This window comes from Ursus maritimus, unplaced genomic scaffold, assembly GCF_017311325.1.
Source record: "Ursus maritimus isolate PB19 unplaced genomic scaffold, ASM1731132v1 scaffold_5, whole genome shotgun sequence".
Taxonomy (NCBI): Eukaryota; Metazoa; Chordata; class Mammalia; order Carnivora; family Ursidae; genus Ursus; species Ursus maritimus.
This window is the reverse complement of record NW_024426663.1, coordinates 50,251,651-50,276,363: the sequence shown is the minus strand read 5'-3', so window position 1 is coordinate 50,276,363 and position 24,713 is coordinate 50,251,651. Positions and strand designations below refer to the sequence as shown.

At 41.2% G+C, this 24,713-nt stretch overlaps 1 protein-coding gene across 1 annotated transcript in view; it reads left to right on the top strand.

The window, feature by feature from the left end:
- Positions 1 to 2,635: 2,635 nt before the first annotated feature.
- The window catches only part of KCTD16 (potassium channel tetramerization domain containing 16), a 249,971-nt gene continuing 227,893 nt past the window's right edge, over positions 2,636 to 24,713 (top strand). The window contains exon 1 of the mRNA XM_008691446.2: positions 2,636 to 3,755. Within this exon, the coding sequence (XP_008689668.1) occupies positions 2,924 to 3,755 (832 nt within the window). The 5' untranslated portion in view covers positions 2,636 to 2,923. The remainder of the gene's footprint in view (positions 3,756 to 24,713) is intronic.

The following is a 24,713-nucleotide window of genomic DNA, read 5'->3' as shown; positions in this document are numbered from 1 at the left end:
TATTCTTGAGGCAAGAGTTGACAATAAACACATGATCCCTTAAAATGTATCTAATTCATACTTTCATCTCCATTTTTGGCTTTCACTATTTTTTAAAATAGCAATTATTTGGGATGGAGTGTGCCTCACATGTATTATTCATAGATGAAATACTATATTCTGATTAGAAGGGTGAGTCCTAAGACGCTGGCATTTTATTTTTTATTTTTTTTTTTTTTTTAATGATTTTTTATTATATTATGTTAGTCACCATACAGTACATCCCCGGTTTCCGATGTAAGGCTCGATGATTCATTAGTTGTGTATAACACCCAGTGCACCATGCAATACGTGCCCTCCTTACTACCCATCACCGGTCTATCCCATTCCCCCACCCCCCTCCCCTCTGAAGTCCTCAGTTTGTTTCTCATAGTCCATAGTCTCTCATGTTTCATTCCCCCTTCTGATTACCCCCCCTTTCTTTATCCCTTTCTTCCCCTACTGATCATCCTAGTTCTTATGTTCCATAGATGAGAGAAATCATATGATAGTTGTCTTTCTCTGCTTGAAGACGCTGGCATTTTAAAGGAGAAATGGTCGACTTACTGTAAGCTGTTGGCTGGGCCATTATTGACTGGCAGGATCAACTGGAAGCACTTTGTTAGTGGATTAGGTTGCCCTGGTAATGCCTTCCTGAAACTCTAATGATGCACTTAAGGAAGCCCTCTGGGACAGGAGTAAAATGTCTCTTAGCCCGTCGTGTCTTCCACCAGAGTCCTCTTGGGATGAGTTGGGAGGGGGCTGGGGCATGTCCGAAGAGAGGCTCAGTAAAGACAGCCCCAGGAAAAGGTTGCAGGTAACAATTTCTTACAGGTAAGCTGAGATAATGACTTCATGATGTTAGCTGTGGGCTTTTTGAGGGTACCAGTGCCTCATATATTCCTTGGAAAGAGCATCATTAATTCCAGAGAGCCTGTATTTATGTATTCATTTGCTGGGGGTGGGGTGACACAGGGATGGAGAAAAAGGCGGCGGGGCAGGGGGGAGAGGGCATCTGAAGGAGAACATGGTTTAATCCCCTTTGCTTTTAAGGAAAAGCGACTTTGTAGCTTGAACATAGGGGTCGTTCGGTGTGCTTTCTTCTTTTTAAAAAATAAAAAATAAAAAGCCTATATGGAGGGGAAATTTGCCCTTCAGCAGAAATTCAGTGCCTGTGCGAAGGGTTTGTTTGTAGATTTTTCAAATGTAAAATCACTTGTGTTTCTGTCACCGCTGGGTTGGGGGCTTATTTCTGGGGAATGGTGGCGGCGGTGGAGGTGTAAAAGGCAGGAAGAAAAGGCGAAGCGAAGGCCCTGGCAAACTCCAGACTCGCGGGCAGGACGCGGAGGGAAGTGGCTGCGCGGCGCCGCGTCCCCGCCCCAAGCCTGGAGCCGGGGAGTCGCGTGCCACGGCCAGTGCGCGGCGTCCCCGTGCAGTCCTGGCGACCTGTCACTGAGGACGACGTGACTCGGAGCTGCCTCCTCTTTCTCCAAGCCATATTCCTTTAAGATGATGTAATAGTCATTTCCCTGGATGGTATCTTGCCTGCACTGCTGAAACAACAGCATCCGAACTGCACTGGGAACTGTGGAACCACCCAGCTCCGCCGCCCGCCGGAGAAGCCCGAGCCCGAGCCCCCCGCCGCCCCTCGGCGCTGCGGCGGCCGGGCTCCCAGCGGCTCCCACCTGCCTGGGAACATGGGAGTCCGTCTGCCCTTGCTGGCAGGTGGGGTGGCTACCTGGGACCCCAGCAGGGCACATCTATCTTTCTTTCTGCTTCTGGGCTTTCTGAAAAGCGTCTAAGTCCCAGTACCTCTTCCAACTATCTTCTGTTTTAAGGATTCTTTCTAAAGGTTTGATTTTTTCCCCCCCTTTTTACTGGAGAAGCTTTGGTTGGATATTTTTCTCTGCCCTGCTTCTTCAACCCAACCACCTCTCATCACGCTTTAACTTTTTTGTGACTTGTTTCAACTTGAGGTCGGGAGTGAATACATACCTATATACATACATACAAATATACATTTATATAAATGTTTATATATATATCAAATTATTATTTTCTAAGAGCACATCTCTCGGGCACTTTTCATTGATGCCTCTGTCCTTTACCTCTTTGGGATTTGGCAAGCTCCAGACTGTGGCTGTGGATTCTGATTGCTTTGCAAATGGGTATTTCTCCACAGGAACTGGGTCTCCAGCACTCACTAAGGTAAGTTCCGAGACTTATTGCTTTTCCTGTCCAGCTTGGAGAAAAAAAAAAAAATCCCCTTTTAAAAGTTGAAAATCTTAGATTCCTTTTTAAAGCAGAAATACCAATAGAAATATTTTTAATGCTAATTGCTGGAGACAGAGGCGTATGGATAAACATGTAGACACAAAATAGCTTGAGAGGAGCTACAATTTAGTTGAAGAATGGCTGAAATCAGTAGTTCCAGGGCTGCTTATGTAAAATAATCTCTCCTTCCCTCCCTCCTTCCCTCCCTCCCTCTCTCCCTCCCTCCCTCTCCCTCCCTCTCCTCTCTCCAGTGGTGTCTCTCTTTCTGACTCATGCTGGGTTTGAGGAAATAATTTTCTCTCTTTTCCTGCAGACAGACCTCTGAGTAACTGGGGACTTGGCCTGCCTTGCCTACCGAGCTTGGGGCAGATCGGATGGAGATGAGTTGATTATATTCTATGAAGTAATAGCTCGCCACCAGCCAGGGTTTAAACTACTTTCGCAGCATCACTTCACCTGTGGACTCTTCTAAATTTTGCTCTTGGGGAAAAAAAACTGGGGTAAGAGAAGGTCATTTTTAACAAGTTAGCATCCTTCTCCCTCTTTGACAACTTGATGCAAAGGATAAGGCTGTGACTCCATTGGATTGCACCTTTGAACCAAAATAGGAGAAGAGCAAGAAGAAAGGACAATGGCTTTGAGTGGAAACTGTAGTCGTTATTATCCTCGAGAACAGGGGGCTTCAGTTCCCAACTCCTTCCCTGAAGTCGTGGAGCTGAATGTCGGAGGTCAAGTTTATTTTACCCGCCATTCCACATTAATAAGCATCCCTCATTCCCTCCTGTGGAAAATGTTTTCCCCAAAGAGAGACACGGCTAATGATCTAGCCAAGGACTCCAAAGGAAGGTTTTTCATTGACAGAGATGGATTCTTGTTCCGTTATATTCTGGACTATCTCAGGGACAGGCAGGTGGTCCTGCCTGATCACTTTCCAGAAAGGGGAAGACTGAAAAGGGAAGCTGAGTATTTCCAGCTCCCAGACTTGGTCAAACTCCTGACCCCTGATGAAATCAAGCAAAGCCCGGACGAATTCTGCCACAGTGACTTTGAAGATGTCTCCCAAGGAAGCGACACGAGAATCTGCCCTCCTTCCTCAGTGCTCCCTTCGGACCGCAAATGGGGCTTCATTACCGTGGGCTACAGGGGTTCCTGCACCATGGGCAGAGAGGGGCAGGCAGACGCCAAGTTTCGGAGAGTTCCCCGGATTTTGGTTTGCGGAAGGATTTCCTTGGCAAAAGAGGTCTTTGGAGAAACTTTGAATGAGAGCAGAGACCCTGACCGAGCCCCAGAAAGATACACCTCCAGATTTTATCTCAAATTCAAGCATCTGGAAAGGGCTTTTGATATGTTGTCAGAGTGTGGATTCCACATGGTGGCCTGTAACTCCTCAGTGACAGCATCTTTTGTCAACCAGTATACAGATGACAAGATCTGGTCAAGCTACACTGAATATGTCTTCTACCGTAAGTACAGAGGGTTCTTTTGATTTTTCATTTGTATCTTTTCTCTTTACAGATGTTTGTGGTCTGCATGTTCAGTCAGTGTCTAAGGAATACTATTTGGGATTTTTTTAAACTCCTGAGGTATAGCTAGAGTATTAGAGGTTCTAATTCAGGTCCCACGTCTTATCTGAGGCAACTTTCATCTGTTTTATCAGTGACATCAGAGAATATTCCAAGGCGTACGCAAGTCATACTGGTTTAGGTGATATGGGGATTGGAGGCAGACGTGTATGTCTGTTTGCCAGATATCAGACGGTGAAGAGAAGGTGAAGGTTGGAACTTGGCTGTTGGTCCACTTGCCTGTTGGGAGGTTGGCAGACTCAGAGTGGATGAGGTGGTGCTGTCCATTCTTTGATGTGGACTTCGGGATCTGTTATGTCGGTTGCTGGAGGCTTGCTTTCATCAGGGGCTCTGAGAACACAGACGGCTGTTGCACAGAATGACGTGGTCTCAGCTAGATAGATGGCAGTATAGGCTGACAAAAGACCCCTGGGCTCCCCCACCACGTCTGAAATTTGCTTTTATAGGCTTTACAGATCTGCTGTTTGATTCTTCAGCATTTTGTACTGAGACTTGAGTTGCACTGCAGACTTAATTAAACTGAACTTCATTTCAGACCCATCCAAAAGCAGCTAGATCTTAGAGACTGTCAATCACAAGCAGATATCTTCAGACACCTGAGGTGATAGAATTACTGACATAAAAGGAAACCAGAGGGAAAAAAGGAATGGAAACAATTGTTCAGGAGCTTTTTAAGTAAGCATTTCTCAGAGGTCAGCCTATGGCTTAAATGATGACTTATGCTACAGATTGCTTTGTTTTATGAAATGGCATCGTTCAAAATAAACTAAAAGCCATTGATCTCTGAAGGGAGAATAATAAATCAGTCTGTAAAGTTTAGTGCTTGATTTAACCGTGGATTTTCAACAGGGCCCAGGAGTTGGGTGAAGTGAATTCCATAAGAAATATTGATATGTTAGCATTCAGTTTTCCTCTCTTCTTATTTTAAGGCAAATCTATAAATTTGGGGGATTAAAATGTCTAAGTTGTTTTTTTTTTTTTAAACATAAAGGTACAACTGAATTTCTGGGACCAATGTTTGCCTACAGTTGTGTTTCTTCATGTGGAGATGGTGCTGGGAACCATGGTAAAGGGGCCAGTGGCAAGCTGAGCTGTTCTGTGCTGGGTTCACCCATTAGATTTTTAGAAGTGAGGACGCATGTGGGAAGGACAGCCTGTGGAGAAAAATGAAGTCAGCTATCAGTTCAGGAACGTATTGATGTGTAATAACAAGCATTATTTGGTCCAACAACCCTATCAATGGCCTTTATCTATAATCTATATCTTCCTGGATGCTGGAGCTTAGTCACCAGATACTGCTTTCTTTCTTCGGGTGTAGAGATAAGACTGGCTTTTAGCCTTCTGTGAAGGAATCTGACATGATCTGTAATTCTGTAGAAGAATATCTCTTCCTAACTTTTTGGAAAAATGCATCTTAGAAAGAGTTCAAATCTAGGTTTGTGATATTTACCCTGTCCTCCAATTTCTAATATTTTAAAATAGCATAAAAAGCTTTAGGCAAGTAAATGAAAAGATACCAACCATAATCCCCCCCAAAGGACCACATTAGATTTCTATCACTTGCTCATGTAAATGAGACCCAGAACCTGGAATGTATTTGCCTGCTAGCTCAGTGACATTTGTGTGTTCATCAGACTCATCCATCTAACACTGTGTCCTCTTTATATTGCTCTGAACAGGTTCGGCTCTGCTGATCATATAATTGGTTCCTTCTTTGTTGGGTTGCTGAGAGGTCGCTGAGGAGTAGTTTGCTCCCCATCACTCATGGACAGGCTAGCACAAACACAATGCAGCTTCCTATTGCCCAGCCTATGTATTGTATGTGATGCACTTCCCTTTGTACCTAACATTCAGAGTTAAATATTAACTCTTCCTCTGTCTTAGGACCAATAAAACTGACAGCTGGCTTTCTAGGGTGCATAACAGCTTCTGTGCAGGCGTTTAACCATAATTATTTAATTAAAAGCTGCCAACTGTGCCTATAGAAGCATTAATTCATCAAGCTGTTGTGCTCAGGTTAATGGGCCGAAACTGGGGGCGGTGCTCTAAAGCAGGGAGTTGACTCCGCAAAGATGCTCTTCAGCCAGCACCAGCCCTGCCCAGCCCTGCCTTGCGCTGCCCAGCGTGGAGCTCCGGTGTGCCCTGCGTGAGCAGAGCACTTGCAGACCACCAGCTGCGAGATTGGAAGGGGCAGCACGTGTCCCAGGAGCATCTCCACATCCTTATATTAAAAAATAAAACAAAATAAAAAACAAACAAACAAAAACGACCAACCAGCCAGCCAACCAGCAAACAAAAAAAGATGCTCTTCACACAGAAATTCAACTTCCTCTTTGGTTGAAAAAAATATATACTGTATATATAAACTCCTTAGATCCAAGGAATTAACTCCAAGCAATCAGACTCTTCTAATAAGTGGGGCTATTACAAAGTCATTTTGCCTGGATCCATCTCACAGTAAAAAATGAACAGTGAGACATGAATATATTGCATAGGGTGGTTGACAGTCATGGGGAGAGACCCTTTCTTTCCGTTTGCCTCATTTTCTTCCAAGTTTTCCGAAGGGAAATTGAAAGACCAAAATCTCCCTTTCAATCATTAACAGGTTAAATTCTTGCCTCATTTAATCTAAATGTAGACCTAGAATAACGGTCAACATCAGGTAGACTGTTTAGTTAATGTGGAGCTGTGAACAGTTAGTCAGCGGGTGTTCGCAAGTGTTTAAGAGGGTGATAAGAAATGTTTGTCTACACTGCTTACCAAAATATGATATGTGAGATGCTGCGGATTATGATTCACTTACCAGCCACCAGGAAATTACGATTCATGTAGGAACATAGAAAAGAAATATCTAAAAAAACTATCTAGGGGTGCCTGGGTGGCTCAGTCCGTTAAATGTTTGACTCTTGGTTTCAGCTCAGGCCCTGATCTCATGGGTCATGGGATCGAGTGAGCCCTGCGTCAGGCTCTACACTCAGCAGGAGTCTGCTTGGATAATCTCTGCCTCTGCCCCTTCCCCCACTCTCTCTCTCAAGTAAATAAATAAAGCTTAAAAAAAAATCTAGCTAGGATTGTTTCACAAAGTATTTTATATTTGTCCTTTGTTTTAATTTAAAACAATGAGAAGGTACCTCTTCTTCTCTAGCACCCCACTAGCTAAATAATTACCTCTCTGTTCTCCTCAAGCATTGCATCGAAGGCATTATCATAAACATCAGGGAATGCCTTCTTGACTCACCTGTAAACATAATGGGGGATGACTAATTTGGAAAAGAGAAGTCCCGATTTTGAACCAGATGCTCAATGGCTATTCATACCACTTTGGAACAAAATCACAGGTGCATCTAGATAAATGAACCTGTTATTTAGAGCCATCTTCCAATGCCCGAGAGTAAGAAGATTGTTCTTGGTTGGAGAGAACTATACACCTTTTTAAAATCCTACTCATTAGTGAATTACTTCAGACAAATGTCTGAAACACTCAAATTCAAAGGAATTTGCCTCGAGTTTAACTGCAATAACATGACAAGTAGGGAGTTTAATTCATAGGACGCATACTCCAAAAACATACACTCTGAGTTCTGTGAATTACAGTAAAGACACCGACTCATCACCTTTTCAACAAATTGCTGCTTGTCAGTGCATTTTAACCTTCTCTTTACTTCATTTCCTTGAATTTAAAAGTTGTTTCTACAAAACTCTCTAAATTGTTTTATGTACTGTTAACCTTAAAAATGAAGCTGCCAGTTATTTTACCAGCAAAAATGGATTTATTTGGGAATAGTAGAAAATTGCAATTCAGGATAAACAAGCTAAGGCAAAACCAAAGGCAAGTCAAAGAACAAAAGAGAGAAATTCTCTTTTGTAGAGGGAAGGGGGGCCCTCCTGGCATTGAGCAGGGCTGTTATAAACAAAGAGCCCATCGGAGTAAACGGGGAGTCTGTAGTATAGTGGTTTTTCATTGGCTCACTTATGACAGTCTCTTATTGGCTGGGCTGTTGCGCGGTGAAGACAACTTCTCTTCCTCCTGTGGGATAGTAGAGTTGTATGTGGACTTGCAAGGTCTATCTCTTCCTGTTGGGTCTGCAACTGATGACAAGTGATAGGGTGTGAGAGCTCCCCTTCTGGGATCTGGATTCCACTTTGAATGAGGTTTCCTTTTTAAAATATTCACGATACACAGTATTTCAGGGCTGTTGAGTGAGATGGGGTGTTGGAGAAAAGTCAATCAGAAAATGAGTTCTCAGAATTCAACTGCATGACCTTGTATTGGGAAGAGATATGCAACTGTGGCTGCTGTGAATAACTTACCCAACATTGACTTTAGAAACTTCAGTAAGAGCGTATGTTCTTAACAGGTAGAAATGCAGCCATCCTGAAATGATTCTAGCTCTTTTTCTACTGGTTACTCGAAAGATACCAATGACAACTTCTATTTTATGGTGTTGGTGTGTTCAAAATAAAGCAGCAGAACAATGTAGTCAAAATGGGGAAGATTTGGTCTTTACCACCACCTACCTCTCCTCTTTCTGTGTTGTTTTTCCGTCTTCTCCACCTTAGAGACTTTTTTAGTCCTGTGTTAGTCATTTCTGCTTACTAGTTCTTTCTCTCCATTGTCAGTAAAGTGCTCTTCTGCCATATATTTAGAATACGTTCAAGGCATGGTGTACTTTTCTCAGGTGGTTTGATACATAAGAAACCTTTTGATAGTTGTAGATCAGGTGACTTAGAATCCTAAAAAGAGTGTTCTCAAGTGTACGTAAGGCTTCTTAATATATAATTTAAAAATGTAGCACAATTTAAATATAAGGCTTCATCATGAGGTTGAACTGGACCCATGCTTAGGCAGATATGAAATGGTAATGCTCATGACAAAGGGCCGGTGTATGGATATAATTTTATTTTAGTCTCTTTAGGTGCTGTGCTTTGAGCATTGGGTTCAATATACAAACATCATAGTGAAATCTTTTATTACAGTATTTTCACTTTCATGCCAGACAAGATACGTTGTTACCTGAGCCCAGTCCCTTGTGTGATTCAGGTACTTTTTTGCTAGGTCTGTGGCATCACTGAATGAATTTGGCAGCAAGAGAAGTGTCAGTCTGTGGGCAGAATGGGGAGGTCTCTGAGATTGCCCTTATGTGCCTCAATATATTAAAAAACATATATGTACAATTGGAAAGAGAAGACCAAATGTCCCTGACAACCTAACGAGGTTTAGGTCTTATCAAAGAAATTAGAAAAGGAAATAGCTGAGAATATGCCACACAGCTCCATTTGGAACCCCTCCACGCACGAAGAGTGGAGAAGAGTGACTGTGCACAGGAGACAGTCATCCAACATATAGAAGGAAGTCTTCAGAAATGGATACGCGGATGCTCAGTTTCTGCATCATAACTGGCGTTGCTCTTTTTCTTTGTTTTTTGCTATAGCTTTCCTCAACTAGTGCATTTCTTGGCAAGTCAGTGAAAAAAACTTCATACAGATATTTTCAAATGCATCCAAATGTAGACACCCAGTTCCAATAATTACAATTAACATTACAAGAGCAATCTTGTTTTATATATATTCCTACCTACTTCCCCTTCTGTCAGCACTGCGTTATTTTGAAGCAAATTTCAGACATCAATCATTTCATTCATCCAAAAATATAGTACTGTGTGTTTCTAAAATAAAACAAATTAAAATAAAATATAACATAATACCATTATCACATATAAAATGAGCAATTCTTTAGTATCATCTGATATCTAATTGATGTTAAAATTTCTTTGATTTTGTTACAGTATTTTCTTAAAAGTTGGCTTATTAAATCAAGATTCAAATAAGATCTATCCGTTATCTTTGATTGCTGATTCTTTTTTCATTCAAAATTTTTAAAAAATATTGGATTTATCCCGTATAAAACAAAGTAGCAAAAGATATATCTTAAATCTCTTTTAATCTCTCCTTCCCTCCCTCCTTTCCTCTTTCTCTTTATTCCTCTCTTTCTCTTTCTTCCTCCCTCCCTCCCTTCCTTTTTTTAAGGCAATTTATTTGTTTGAAGAAACCAAATTGTTTGCCATGTTCAATATTCAGCTTCTTGGTTTTTACTGATCCATCTCTATGATGTTTGTGATTTCATTAAAACATTTTTTCCTGAACTCTATATTTGTAAATTTGTTAGATCTTGATTCTAGATTCTAGAGACTCAATCGGATTCATGTTCAGTATTTCTGGCAAGAAATCTTTATAAGTGATGGCAAATCCATTTTTTATATTATTGAAGCATAATTAATATACAGTATTATATTAGTTTCAAGTTGACAATATAATGATTCAACAATTCAATACATTACTCAAGGATCATCATGATAAGTATACTCTTAATCCCCTTTATCTAGTTTACCGAAGGCAAGTCCATTTTTAACTTTTAATTTGTTTTGGAAGGCAGTAAAAGAAACCCTTATTTTTCTTTCCAGTTGTTCAAGAACTATCTAGTATTCCCTGCTGTTCTTTTTTTTTTTTTTTAAAGACTTATTTATGTATTTGAGAGAATGGAGGGGTGGTGGGGAAGAGGGAGAGACAGTCATAAGCACACTCTGTGCTGAGCATGGGGCCCAACGTGGGGCTTGATCTCATGACCCTAGGAGTAGGACCTGAGCCAAAGTCAAGAGTTGGATGCTTAAGTGAGTGTGGCACCCAGGTGCCCTCCCTTGCTATTCGTATCATTAAAATAGACTAACATCATGGGTGCAGTGAACCTGCCAAGATGTGCAGTGGGTCCTGTAGACTGGGAAGAAGGATCGTTTGGGGTGGGGAAGTTCCCTTCCTGGCTATTTAAGTTTTATATTCTTGGATTCTTTCAACTGTGCTCAACTCCACTGACTGAACACATCATCCGTATTCCCCAAACCTCTTCTCTTCATGTGTACCTTTTCACAGTAATTGGCATCATCAGTCATTCATTTCCCCAGGGAAAAATGAAATCTCGGTGGCATTCCTGACTCTTCCTTCTTCCCAACTTATGACAAATCCTACTGGTTCTTCTTCATCTCTCTTAAGTTTCGATCACCACTGATGCTACCCTGGCCCAGGCTACCAGCTCGGCTTTGTGTTGCTTGGGAACCCTGGGAGCATCCTGAGTGAAATCTGAAACCAGCCCAGTATGCAGAGGGCAGGAAGAGACTGAAGGAAGAGGCAGGGCTCTCTGGAGTGGTAGGTAGCAGGCTTAATAAACATGAGAATGTACTTATAAGGTTTGTCCTGGGCAGCCACAAAACAAATAGATTTCTGCATCCATCTGCCAAATCTGAAAAGTTTATATAGAGGCCTTAATGGGGTTCAGTGACATAAGCCATCCAGATGGTCTCAACACCATATCACTATCTCAAGGCTTTGTGCTTGGAGTACCTTCTGGGAGCAGGGAAGGCAAGTGGAAAGCACATTCCAAAGAGAGGGGAGGGGTTGAGGAGCCTCCAATTTGCCTCGGTCCAGCTCATGGGTCAACCAGTGGTTATATCCTCTCAATGACCTCTCCCAAAACTTTTCTAGACTACTGCAAAGAAACTTAAATTATCCTCCCTACTCCAAATTTAGTGTTATCCCCTTTGGATCTGTTTTCTCTGTTGCCAAAAAAAAAAAAAAAGAAAAGAAAAAAGAAAAGAAAAAAAGAAAGAAAAAAGTGAAATTTCTAAAATGTGAGCTTGACCGTGTCATTCCTACTTAAAGTTCTTCATTGCCTTCTAGCTGCTTATAGAGTGAAATGCAAAGTCCTTACCAGGAATCTTGGCCTCTTATGAGATGACCTCTCTTTCCTTCCCGAGTCTTCTGTTGCCATCCTGCCCTTTGCATTTTTAATCTCAACTATACTTGATTTCTTTTAGTTTCTGAACGCTGTGATGTCCTTGCTTCTTCGGTTTTGTGTGTGATGTTCTCTCTTCTTGGAACTCTTGCTTCCACCTGCTTTGATAAACGAAATCTTCAGGTTCCAATCTAGAGATTACCTTTTCTGGGAAGCCTTTCCTAGCCCACTGTATCTGGTTAGGCACCCCTTATCTTTGACGCAGAGGAGTCTATTTTCCTTTACCACAGCACAAATAATATTGTATTATACTTGATGATTTAACTGTCTCCTTTACATTATCTGTAAACCCTGTCAAGATAGGAACTGTGTCTGTCATGTTCATCCCAATACCTGGCACAGTATGTGAAATAAATGTAGGCACTCTGTCAGTATTTTCCAGAAGAATGAGAAATAAATGCCCACTGCAGGGTTCGATTATGGTCATAGATGCCACTGTCGTGCATACACCATTGCCTTATCTCTTCACAGGAGAACAGGAGAACAAGAGAACAGTGAATGGAGTGATGGCATTTTAAATAATAATAACATTTTCCCCAAATTTCCACTGAGTGCTTTGGGCATTGGAATAAGCACTCCACATACAAATTGGAAATCTTACTGAAAGACTCTGTGCTCTTAGCACCTGCACTGAGATTTGAGCTCAAGGGGACTGAGAGAAACACTTAGCAGAAGCAGGATCCCCTGTGGTCTCCTTTTAGTTGGTTCATACAAGCAGGAGCAAATCAAAGCTGGGTGCAGCCAGGGTTTAAGGAACAACCCAGGAGGGACTCAGAATTCAGAAAAATGTTCCAAAATTGAGAAAGTAGCTCCAGGAGGAAGAGAGCTCTACTAGAATGCAAAGAACGTTATGAGACCAACCAGGTTGTCTTCTTAATTTTCCTCCTGCTAAAATATTCCATTTCCTCCTCCCTCCCTTCCCATAAATGTTAGTGATTGCTCCTTAATGCCAGAGGCAGCAGAACATGATAGCAAAGGGCTTGGGCTTTGAGGTCCAGACTGCTTGAGTTTGAATCCCTAGCTATTGGGATCATTGACAAATTATTTGACTTCTGTGCCACATTTTCCTCACCTGTAAAATGGAGGTGAGGACAATAGTACTTACCTTGTGTGGCTGCTTTGAGAGTCAAATGGGTTGCTTCATATAAAGTGCTTACGACAGTGCCTGGCCCCCAGTCAGGGCTGTGAAAGTGTTAGCAATTACCAGCATGGCTGGAAATACTGGATGGAGGAGACACAGTTGCTTTCTTTAAATAATCCACTTGATACTTTTTGATTCTCCCTTTGGACACTTTGCCCAGAAATGCGCATCCAGAATTTTTTTTAATTTACTTATTTTAGAGAGAGGAAAGAGAGAGAGCGCGCGCACGCATGGGCAGGGGGAAGAAGCAGAGGGAGAGGGAGAATCCTGAAGCATATTCTCTGCTGAGTGCGGAGCCCAACGTGGGGCTGGATCCCAGGACCCTATGATCATGACCTGAGCCAAAATCAAGAGTCGGATGTTTAACCACCGGAGCCACCCACGTGCCCCCACACATATTTTTAAAAAGGAAATTCAAGCCATGTGTTTTACTTGAATCTGAATATGCATAAAAGTAAACACCCCAACAGCCTTCAAATTCTATTAACTCTTTTCGTCCCCTTGGCCTTTCCATTGTGGATGTCATTAATAGTGCCTTTCCCTCCACCTTGTTTTCAGTTCGTGGCTTTTCAGAACCTAGGATAATATGAGATAGAACTAAAATTTAAGACTACAACTTAAATTATATATTCCGTCACTGCAGAATTAGAATAACCTTTTATGAATCTCAACCTAGACAATATTCTCCTTCATGGTGACAGAAAATGGTTATTGAGCATGCCCCTGACAATAGAATCATTCAGATTGCACCGAAAATGAAAACAAGACATTTTGCTCCACACTGAGTAGCTGCACTGTGTGGCATTAAAAAGAAATCAGAGTGCTAATTCGGGGCCGTTGCCATGTGACCTCCTCAAAAGCTGCCCATGGGAAGAAGTTGATACTTTCCTCTTTTGTTCATCAGTCACATTCCAAAGCAGAAAATTCTTACCATTTTCCCACCCCAGTTTATACCGACCTTTTATTCTGAGTACATTTGATACAATGTGACTGTCAACTAATTACATTGGTGACCATAGAAGGCAACCCATTATACATAACTTGATGGAGGACTTAAGATGCCTTAGGGCTGTTGTATATTGTGTTTTAGACAATAGACTGTCCAGATCAACAGTACTAAGCAGCTAAATAGAGAAAAGGGGAGGTAGGCTCTGGTAACAGTGGCTTTAATGGTGGCTTTCCTGTAAAGGGGGCCCTGGAGCAGCAGAGACGTTGTAGGGACTGGGATAAGGGCAAGGGGTGTATGGATGTTAGTGGGGCAGAAGCATACAGTGAAAACCATGGGGAGGCTTGAGACCTGGGGAAGTGTTGCAAATCCCCTAATCACAAAGGGAGAGCTGGCGTACGATGAGAAGCGAATCAAGCCCTGGTTGGGAGTCATGGCTCATTGTGTTACATCATAAACATTCAGTTAGGTCAGGTGAAAAAGCTTTCCTATGGGCATGTGCCTGCAAATTTGTACTGGAATGCAAAGGAAAATAGGATTCTGTTCTCATTAATTTGCTTTTTAGCCAGTGAGATAAAGTATCTTTTCTCTTTTAAATAGAGGGATACCTGTGTGGAGCTGTACGATTTTGTTGCACTGCATTGTAAGAGAAAAATGTTAATTTCTATTTGTGTAAGAAAAACATGCATTAAAAAATGAGCAGGGGGGCGCCTGGGTAGTGCAGTCGTTAAGTGTCTGCCTTCGGCTCAGGGCGTGATCCTGGCGTTCCGGGATCGAGTCCCACATCGGGCTCCTCGGCTGGGAGCCTGCTTCTTCCTCTCCCACTTCCCCTGCTGTGTTCCCTCTCTCGCTGGCTGTCTCTCTGTCACATAAATAAATAAAATCTTTAAAAAAAAAAAATGAGCAGGGACACCTGGGTGACTCAGTCAGTTGAGCATTCGACTCTTGATTTCGGCTCAGGTCATGATCTTAGGGTTCTGGAATCAAGCGCAGCGTCTGGCTTTGCCCTCAGCGTGGAGTCTGCTTGTCCCTCTCCCTCTACTCCTCCCCGTACTCACACACTGTCTCTCTCTCTATCAAATAAATAAATCAACCTTTAAAAAAATATTTAAAGTACAGGCTGGATTTCATTTTTTAAAAACGAGCAGTTTTGCTTGTCTTTTCTGGATGAGATACTCCTGTGGCATGGTGCAGTAATGGCTGATGATATAATGTGTGATACTTTCAATATCATAAAGGCCCCTTTTAGTCATTTGGATGCTCAGTAATGTAAAATATTTGTTTGAAAAGATCTGATTGCTTGCCACTTACTGAGGACCTGTTTTATATAAAGTACTTCTCTTTGTTTTGGTAGGATTGTCCAATTGAGATGGGAAATATCATATCTGTATGCAAAGAATTGATATCCTGATTCACAACGTCCTCACGCTAATGATTTTCTAGTACTTTTCCACAATGTGCTAGGGAAGTGATTCACAATGTGCACAGTCTTCATTGATTGGAAACTGCCGGCCCTTCAAACCTTCTTTCATCTGCATCCTTCCACACAGCCGAGACCTGTAGTGATGTGTAATCTTGTTTTCTAACAGATCTTGACATCTGTTCTTGAGAATGGCCTTAATTAACAGGCAGATTTAGGTCTAGCCTAAGTTACTTATACAAAATTCTGTTCTCTGCTTTCTGGTTATGTGAGTAAATGCCAGGCACTGTGACCTTGCTATGCCCTTAGCTTTTGTGTGCGTTGGGTTCCTAAACCTCTCTTCGATGGTTGACCCATTCTTCCAGAGATATTTATTGGACACCTACTATGCACCAGAGACTTCATGCAGTTCCAGGGTTTCAGCGGTAAACAAGAAGCATATGGTCAATGCTTTCATGGAGCATATGGTTTAGAGAGAAATTAGACTAGTAAATGGGCAATTTCGATCTAGTGTGATGGGGAAGAGTAAATGGATATGAAAATCGAAAAGGAGCCCCTAATCTGAACTTGGGCTGTCAGAAAATTAAACCAGAGTTTATTTTATTGCTTGGAGAGGAGAAAAATGCTTGAATCTTTAATACATTTGTTGACTTTAAGATACTAGCTGGCTGATAGAGTCATAAAAATTATATCCTAGGATGGCTTAGCAGAACCTTAAGATCACTAGCAATCATTTCATTTCTCATTGGAGAAATCTCATTAGATTTTTTTCCAGTAGTAGCTGTGTGAGTGATTTTAGTTCAGGAACCAATATCTTAAAAAACTCTTCAATTCTCTTTCCCATTCAAACCTTTGTCTTGGGAAAGTGTATGCGCAAAATCAGAAGCCAAATGATAGCCTTGGATGACTAGCAATATGTGTATAAAGATACTTTATAATTATGTCTGTAGTCTCCATTTGTAATGATTCTCAAAATGGTATATGTCATTATTATTGTTTTAACTTTATCTCAGGATTACTGACTTACCTAGTCAGTCTCATGTACAACTCAATTTCAGTAACTACCAGGTGGGAACACATAGGAGGTGACCATAAGCATTTGTGGAATGAATGAATAAATTCATACACCACATTTTTAAATAAAGAAAACGTGAAATGTAAAGTGAATGAGATTTGCTTCCAGTGTTGCCTGACATTTGCTTTTAACCATGGGTGCATTCTCTAAGTGACAGTGAAAATGTGGTCGATAAACTGACGGTCTCAGAACTATCTGGGTAAAAACCTTCGTTTTGTCACTTCCTAGGAGAGCATCTTTGGGCAAGTATCGTACCCTCTTTACACCTCAGAACACTCATCTGTAAAAGGGCGCAAGGAAGCTTCTCTCTTGGTGGTGTTGTGAGGATGAAGCCAGGGCTGGGCCATTTTACTGGCTTATCTCATCAGTAGCCAGCTACTTCATCTCCAGGCTCTTTTAGTTCATCTTATACATAGGCATGTTTGGACCTAGAAGAAGAAACTGAGAGAATATGGAGCCGTTAGGACTGATCCCTCACGCTATCACATCAAGAGTCAAGCTGCTGACCCCTGGTTTCACTCCACTGGGCTATTACTACACACACTTCCTGACCTTGCAGGAAGGAAACACACTTCACATCACACCTGCACTTCTAGTCCCCTCTGTAAGCTCGCCTCCCCTGCCCCTCGAAGACACTCGTCTATCCACAGTGATCCATCACACCAGACTTCTGATGGTTCTTTCTGCCGGCCAGTCTGCTGCCGCCTGAAGACTCGCCTGTGTCACCTCCCCCAAAACACTCTTCCTTGCACTCCTTGCCTTTCTGAGTCCTTCAGTTAGGCTTCAGTGGGTTTTCCTTGGAAAGACTTCCCATTACCATCCCAGCTGAAGGAAAAGATGGCCTCCTTATTCTCTATTGAGCACGGTGTTTCCAGCATAGCACTGTTCACACCTGTCATTACAGTTGACTGTAAGCTTCCTGGTGGCAGGAGCGCTCTTATACCCTAGAGTCTAGTACAGTGTAGGCACTTGAGAAGTTATTTTTTCTCTCTCCACTTGTAAAATTATGATAGTAGGATTCCCTCTCATGGTGAAGGCAACTGCATATATATATGCATGTGGTACATATCTCATCTCTGGCTAGAGGGGTACAACTGAATGAGGGTGAAAAAGCAGGAGGCACCAAATGTAAACCCCGAGAGACTGGATAACAGGGAGACAACGGTGGAAACTCGCTTCGATGAGTTGCTTAGCCTGTCTAGCACTCAGGTCGTAGGCTCTGTAAAGGGAAAGGTGGACTTATCTCACTGTCTCATGGGACACTCAGAGCTAGGTAGTATGGCAGGTGTAAAGCGATGTTGCTTGGTAGATGTGAGCTATGAAGGCAGATTTTATCTTAGCTTGAGTGAACATCAGGAGGATGTCTTAAGAAAAGAGAGATGAAATCTGCTTATTTGGAAAGTTGTTAAGGCATTTAGAAACGAATGGTCAGAATGTGCAAATGGGTTTTAATGGCACTGCAGCACTAGCATTCTTATTGTATAAGGTTGAGTAGCACAGAGTCAACATATGTGGGGTCTATTCTGATCTCCACTTGCGTCATGATCACAGACTTCTCGTGTGAAGGTACTGGCCAAATGGATAAACACAAATCCCTTTTTGAAGCCCCATAAACGGTAATGCTGGGTGGGAGCTTGAAGTGTATCTTTCACACCAGGGAGAGTACTGACTTGATTTATAAAATCAGAGCATCCTGGGAGATGCAGGATCTCAGGATTCCATGCTTCAGTTTCCTCTCTTTGAATCCTCAGGCTTTAATTGCAGTTCTCTGTGCAGCCAACATAGAGAATCTTTTAAAGTGGCCTCATTTCAGGGGCGCCTGGGTGGCTCAGTCGTTAAGCGTCTGCCTGTGGCTCAGGGCGTGATCCTGGAGTTTGGGGATTGAGCCCCGCATCAGGCTCCCCCTCTGGAAGCCTGCTTCTTCCTCTCCCACTCCCCCTGCTTGTGTTCCCTCTCTCGCTGGCTGTCTCTCTCTGTCAAATAAATAAAATAAAATCTTAAAAAAAAAAAGTGGCCTCATTTCAATTTAAATGACAATTGGTTGTAAGACAGTCTTCCCCTTCCCATTTCCCCTTCTGCCTTTTTCTTTTCTTTTCTTTTCTTTTCTTTTCTTTTCTTTTCTTTTTTCTTTTCTTTTCTTTTCTTTTCTTTTTTTCCTGGTGGCCCTTGGGGTAGTTCCAGGAAACCCAGGGCTCAGTGTAGCTGCTTGAGAAACCTTAACCTGGACATCCTAAACAAATGGTGAATTTTCATCTTTCGAAAAATTTTCTTTTTACATTTTTGGTCAGGTTCTTAGCTGTGTATTTTCTACTTCTTTTACTTTCATTTGACTTACGTTTTGTTTGGAAGACAAGTGTAAATGAAGGATGAACTGAAGAAAGGCAACTATTAGAAAAAGTAAAGAGCAAAAATAAATTAATTTTGCCTCTATCTTCGGTATATTACAGAGAAAGAAAGGTAACTAACTACCTTAATTAGCTACTTTAAATTTTTGTGCAACAACACAAGCAGTGGGAGTCACAGGTTTTGAAAGAAGGCCTGGAAAATAGTTTTTACAACCAACTTTATATGTGCTCTACCTAGTAAGTTTGCAGGTGTTTTCTCTACTGTGAATAAAGCCTAAAGTTAGTATATCATTCTATTAGATCAATATAATGTATCTTTTCTCCATTGAGCTTAAGGGGCTAGGGTAAAATCTCTGGTTGAAATGGTGCTTTCTATCCTGACATGAAGAATTAATTGTAAACAAAAAATCTATTTTGAGGGTGTTTGGAAATCATACCTCATACCAGCCATATTCTTCTGTATAAAAACAGCAGGAACACTTTCTTTTTATCATAGCTATATTTTCATATTGTTTATAGTCTGTGATTTGCCTTGGTAATTTGCTTCCTTTTATGGGAAAACGAGTTTTCTTCCAAACAACCAGATGCGATGTAATCAAATAATTGCTATCTTAATTTGCTGCTGAAGTCCTCCTGAGGAGAAAGAAAGAAAACACAGGTATGCAGTGACATGTATTTGAACTCGGCGGTGTGAACAATAATCATGGTTATCCTTTTTTGAACTCTGTGTCGGGTTCACGTCAAGTGTTTCTCTTTTAATCCTCCCGAAAACTCTACAGTAAAAAACTGGGACTCGGAGAGGTCCAACTTCCTCAAGGTCACTGTTAGTGGGTGCTTCAGAATTTCTGTATAGGAAAACCAAGTAGTGTTAAGTTTGAGAGAAGTTCATTTGTCCATATCAAGAACAGGGTGAGGGCAGCCTGAGGGAGATCATGGGTGGGTGATGGGGCTGAATTTAATCTCTCTACCCCTTAGACCCAAGTTGCTGCTGCGAGATCTAATAACTGGGACAAGCAGAATGAAAACCCCATTTGCCCCGACCCCGGTTCTCACACTCTTTACTGTCATGCCATACCACAGCAGTGCCAGATGGCAGTGCTCGCTTTTCTGAAGTGCCAGAAGCAGCTCTTCAAGGGAACCACCTCCCAAGATTAAGTGAGGAACCCACGTACAGCCTCCAGGAGGGGGTGGGATGGCAGAAGGTGCTGGACAGGGATGATTTCCCAGTCTTTTTCCCCTTCAAATTTCAAGCCTTTAGGAACACGATTTCCCCCATGATACAGCTTTAAAAAAAATAAACCAGATTGGGCTGAAATCTGCGAATCTGTCCTCAGTTACCCACACAGAACTTCTGGGACACAATCTCTTCTCCCGGAGACTCCTACACAGCATTATTTTTAAGAACTTGATTTCCTAGGTACCACAAATATGAAGAGGTACATTTCATCGTACAAAAAGATGTCAAAAACATTTGAAATGGAATAGGAAGAATTTATCCTTGTCTTCCTAAATACCTAAGCAAAAAAAAAAAAAAAAGTATATACGCACATGTATAAAATCCTTAAAAGTAAAAAACACAAAGGCATATGAGCAGTTTCTGGTTCTATAATCAGTAGTAAAACTGAGATGAGTGAGGTAGTCATAAACAAGATTAATCCAGATGCCCTGACAGAGGTTGTTGGTCCCCAGGGAAAAGGCACATTTTAGATATGAATCTATGACAATTCAGAACACTGTTTAAATCGTAAAAAGTACTGAAAATGAGCTCCTCTTTTAGCTCGCCTAGTTTTTACTTTGGGGAGAGTAACTTGAGAATATAATTGTAGTTAAGTATTTTTTATTATTAATAGCTTTATATTACCTTAAAAGCCTGGCCATATACAGCAGTAAGGTTACAACTAAAAACTAAAAAGAAACATTGGTTCTTGGTTTTATTTTTTATTTTTTTTTATTTTTTGAGAATATTTATGCACACATTTTATTAGCCTAATTAATTTTGTTAAAGAGCATAAAAGATATTTTATATTCAAAGTTTTAGGACAAAGCTGTCATTAGATTTTATTAATTTTCCAAAAAAAATCAATCTCAGTGTAATTAACTCATAATGACTATACCCTAACTTCACAATATCTTGCTCTCTCCAACTACAATTTATATACCCCACAACTAACAGAGCTAGTGTATTTTAAACTACTGTCTATGCCAATTTGTTGAGAGTGTGGCTTGGTAATACATTAAGTTTGCCTTATACTTCTTTTTTTTAAATTTATTTTTATTATATTATGTTAGTCACCATACAGTACATCCCTGGTTTTTGATGTAAAGTTCGATGATTCATTAGGTGCGTATAACACCCAGTACACCATGCAATACTTGCCCTCCTTACTACCCATCACCAGCCTATCCCATTCCCCCTCCGCCCCCTCTGAAGCCCTCAGTTTGTTTCTCAGAGTCCATAGTCTCTCATGTTTCATTCCCCCTTCTGATTACCCCCCCTTTCTTTATCCCTTTCTTCCCCTACCGATCTTCCTAGTTCTTATGTTCCATAGATGAGAGAAGTCATATGATAATTGTCTTTCTCTGCTTGACTTATTTCACTTAGCATAATCTCCTCCAGTGCCGTCCATGTTGCAGCAAATGTTGAGAACTCGTTCTTTCTGATAGCTGAGAATATTCCATTGTATATATGGACCACAACTTTTTTTTTTTTTTTAAGATTTTATTTATTTATGTGACAGAGAGACAGCCAGTGAGAGAGGGAACACAGCAGGGGGAGTGGGAGAGGAAGAAGCAGGCTCCCAGCGGAGGAGCCCGATGTGGGACTCGATCCCCGGAACGCTGGGATCACGCCCTGAGCCAAAGGCAGACGCTCAACGACTGTGCCACCCAGGCGCCCCTGGACCACAACTTCTTAATCCAGTCATCTGTTGAAGGGCATCTCGGCTCCTTCCACGATTTAGCTATTGTGGACATTGCTGCTATGAACATTGGGGTGCATATGGCCCTTCTCTTCACTACGTCTGTATCTTTGGGGTAAATACCCAGTAGTGCAATGGCTGGATCATAGGGTAGCTCAAGTTTTAACTTTTTAAGGGACCTCCACACTGTTTTCCAGAGTGGCTGTACCAACTTGCATTCCCACCAACAATGTAGGAGGGATCCCCTTTCTCCACATCCTCTCCAACAATTGTTGTTTCTTGCCTTGTCTATTTTTGCCATTCTAACTGGCGTAAGGTGGTATCTCAGTGTGGTTTTGATTTGAATTTCCTTGATGGCTAATGATTTTGAACATTTTTTCATGTGTCTGTTAGCCATTTGTATGTCTTCATTGGAAAAGTGTCTGTTCATATCTTCTGCCCATTTTTTGATTTGTTTATTTGTTTCTCGTGTATTGAGTTTGAGAAGTTCTTTGTAGATCTTGGATACCAGTCCTTTATCTGTAGTGTCATTTGCAAATATCTTCTCCCATTCCGTGGGCTGCCTCTTAGTTTTTCTGACTGTTTCCTTGGCTGTGCAGAAACTTTTAATCTTGATGAAGTCCCATAAATTCATTTTATCTTTTGTTTCTCTTGCCTTTGGGGATGTGTCATGAAAAAGGTTGCTTTGGCCGATGTCGTAGAGGTTGCTGCCTATGTTCTCCTCTAGAATTTTGATGGATTCCTGTCTCACATCGAGGTCTTTCATCCATTTGGAGTTTATTTTTGTGTATGGTGTGAGAGAGTGGTCAAGTTTCATTCTTTTGCATGTAGCTGTCCAATTTTCCCAGCACCATTTATTGAAGAGACTGTCTTTTTCCCACCGGATGTTTTTTCCTGCTTTATCAAATATTAGTTGCCCAAAGAGCCGAGGGTCCATTTCTGGGCTCTCTATTCTGTTCCATTGGTCTATGTGTCTGTTTTTGTGCCAGTACCATGCTGTCTTTGTGATCACAGCTTTGTAGTACAGCTCGAAATCCGGCATTGTGATGCCCCCAGCTTTGTTTTTCCTTTTCAACAGTTCCTTGGAGATTCGGGGCCTTTTCTGTTTCCATACAAATTTAAGGACTGTTTGTTCCAGTTCTTTGAAAAATGTCCTTGGTATTTTGATCGGGATAGCATTGAAAGTGTAGATTGCTCTGGGTAGCATGGACATTTTAACTATGTTAATTCTTCCGATCCATGAGCATGGAATATCTTTCCATCTTTTTATGTCTTCCTCAATGTCTTTCAAGAGTGATTTATAGTTTCTAGAATATAGGTCCTTTACGTCTCTGGTTAAGTTAATTCCAAGGTAACGTATGGTTTTTGGTGCTATTGTAAATGGGATGGATTCCCTAATTTCTCTTTCTTCGGTCTCATTATTCGTGTATAGAAATGCAACTGATTTCTGAGCATTGATTTTGTATCCCGCCACGTTACTGAATTGCTCTATAACTTCTAATAGTTTGGGAGTGGCTTCTTTTGGGTTTTCCATATAGAGTATCATGTCATCTGCAAAGAGAGACATTTTGACTTCTTCTTTGCCAATTTGAATACCTTTGATCCCTTTTTGTCGTCTGATTGCTGTTGCAAGGACTTCTAGTACTATGTTGAATAATAGTGGCGAGAGTGGGCATCCTTGTCGAGTTCCTGATCTTAAGGGAAAGGCTTCCAGCTTTTCCCCATTGAGGATATATTTGCAGTAGGCTTTTCATAGATGGCTTTTATGAGATTGAGAAATGTACCCTCTATTCCTACACTCTGAAGGGTTTTAATCAGGAAAGGATGCTGTATTTTGTCAAATGCTTTTTCTGCATCGATTGAGAGGATCATATGGTTCCTGAGTCTTTTCTTGTTGATATGATGTATCACGCTGATTGATTTGCGAATATTGAACCACGCTTGCATCCCAGGTATGAATCCCACTTGATCGTGATGGATAATCCTTTTAATGTACTGTTGGATTCTATTAGCAAGTATCTTGTTGAGGATTTTGGCGTCCATATTCATTAGGGAAATCGGTCTGTAATTCTCCTTTTTGATGGGGTCTTTGCCTGGTTTGGGGATCAAGGTAATATTGGCCTCATAGAATGAGTTTGGTAGCTTTCCTTCTGTTTCTATTTTTTGAAATAGCTTTAGGAGAATAGGTATTATTTCTTCTTTGAATGTTTGGTAGAATTCCCCAGGAAAACCGTCCGGGCCTGGAGTTTTGTTATTTGGAAGGTTGTTTATTACTGACTCAATTTCTTCATAATTAATTGGCCTGTTTAAAAAATCAATTTCTTCCTGTTTCAGTCTTGGTAGTTTATAGGTTTCCAGGAAGGCCTCCATCTCTTCCAGATTGCTTAATTTATTGGCATAAAGCTGTTGATAAAAGTTTCTAATAATCCTTCCAATTTCATTGGTGTTGGTTGTGACCTCTCCTTTTTCATTCATAATTTTATTAATTTGAGTCCTTTCTCTATTCTTTTGGATAAGTCTTGAAAATGGTCTGTCAATTTTATTAATTCTCTCAAAGAACCAGCTTCTAGTTCTGTTGATCTGCTCTACTGTACTCCTGGTTTCTAATTCATTGATTTCTGCTCTAATCTTGGTCAACTGCTTCCTCGTGCGTGGATTAGGCCTGTCCCTCTGTTGCTGTTCCAGCTTCTTGAGGTGAGAATATAAAAACTGCATTTTAGATTTTTCTATTCTTTTGAGTGAGGCTTGGATGGCTATGTATTTCCCCCTTAGGACTGCCTTTGCAGTATCCCATAGGTTTTGGACTGTTGTATTTTCATTCTCATTGGTCTCCATAAATTGTTTAATTTGATTTTTGATTTCCTGGTTTATCGAGTCATTCCTGAGCAGGATGGTTCTTAGTCTCCAAGTGTTTGAGTTTCTTCCAAATTTTTCCTTGTGGTTGAGTTCCAATTTCAGAGCGTTGTGGTCTGAGAATATGCAGGGAATAATTTCAGTCTTTTGGTATCGGTTGAGGCCTGTTTCGTGACCCAGAACATGGTCTATTCTTGAGAATGTTCCATGGGCATTAGAATAGAATGAGTATTCTTTGGTTCTGGGGTGTAGTGTTCTATATATATCTATGAGGTCCAACTTGTCGAGTATGGCATT